At 63.9% G+C, this 538-nt stretch overlaps 1 protein-coding gene across 1 annotated transcript in view; it reads right to left on the reverse strand.

Annotated features, from left to right (window-relative positions):
• Positions 1 to 391: 391 nt before the first annotated feature.
• The window catches only part of SNTB2 (syntrophin, beta 2 (dystrophin-associated protein A1, 59kDa, basic component 2)), a gene marked incomplete at its 5' end in the record, with an annotated part of 2,382 nt that continues 2,235 nt past the window's right edge, over positions 392 to 538 (reverse strand). Inside the window, one exon of the mRNA XM_009081343.1 lies at positions 392 to 499. Coding sequence (XP_009079591.1) covers positions 392 to 499 — 108 coding nt within the window. The remainder of the gene's footprint in view (positions 500 to 538) is intronic.

The raw sequence follows: 538 nt of genomic DNA on the forward strand, positions 1-538 counted from the left end.
CCAAGGCAGGGGGGGCACTGGCTCCCCCCAACATGGGCTGGGGAGCTTTGGGGGTCCCCAGATATGGGTGGGGAGAGCACCAGTGGTCCCCCAGGCATAGGGACCAGGCTCCAAGGCACAGGTGGTGAGATAAGCAATGGCTTCAGCCCCGGGTGGGATTAAAGCTGGTGTCTGTACCCCGATGAACCCCTCCCCGGGGCACTGGGGGGTCTGGGGGTGCTGGTGTGGGGCAGGATGGGCTCATCCCCTGGCAGCCATCCTGCCACATTCCAAGCAGCTCTTGGGGCAGTGATCCTGGCCCTGGCAAGGCACTGGTGGGGCAGGAGAGGTTGGGGGGTCCCTCCACGACCCCCAGCTGGTTCATGATAGGGGAAGGGGGTGCTGGGGTTGCCTATGCCAGCAGCCCCATGCGGGTGACTTTGGCCGAGAGGAAGGTGTGTAGGACGAAGACGATGGGAGGGACCAGGCTCCAAGGCACAGGTGGTGAGATAAGCAATGGCTTCAGCCCCGGGTGGGATTAAAGCTGGTGTCTGTACCC

The sequence above is a fragment of the Acanthisitta chloris genome, unplaced genomic scaffold, assembly GCF_000695815.1.
Source record: "Acanthisitta chloris isolate BGI_N310 unplaced genomic scaffold, ASM69581v1 scaffold17390, whole genome shotgun sequence".
Taxonomy (NCBI): Eukaryota; Metazoa; Chordata; class Aves; order Passeriformes; family Acanthisittidae; genus Acanthisitta; species Acanthisitta chloris.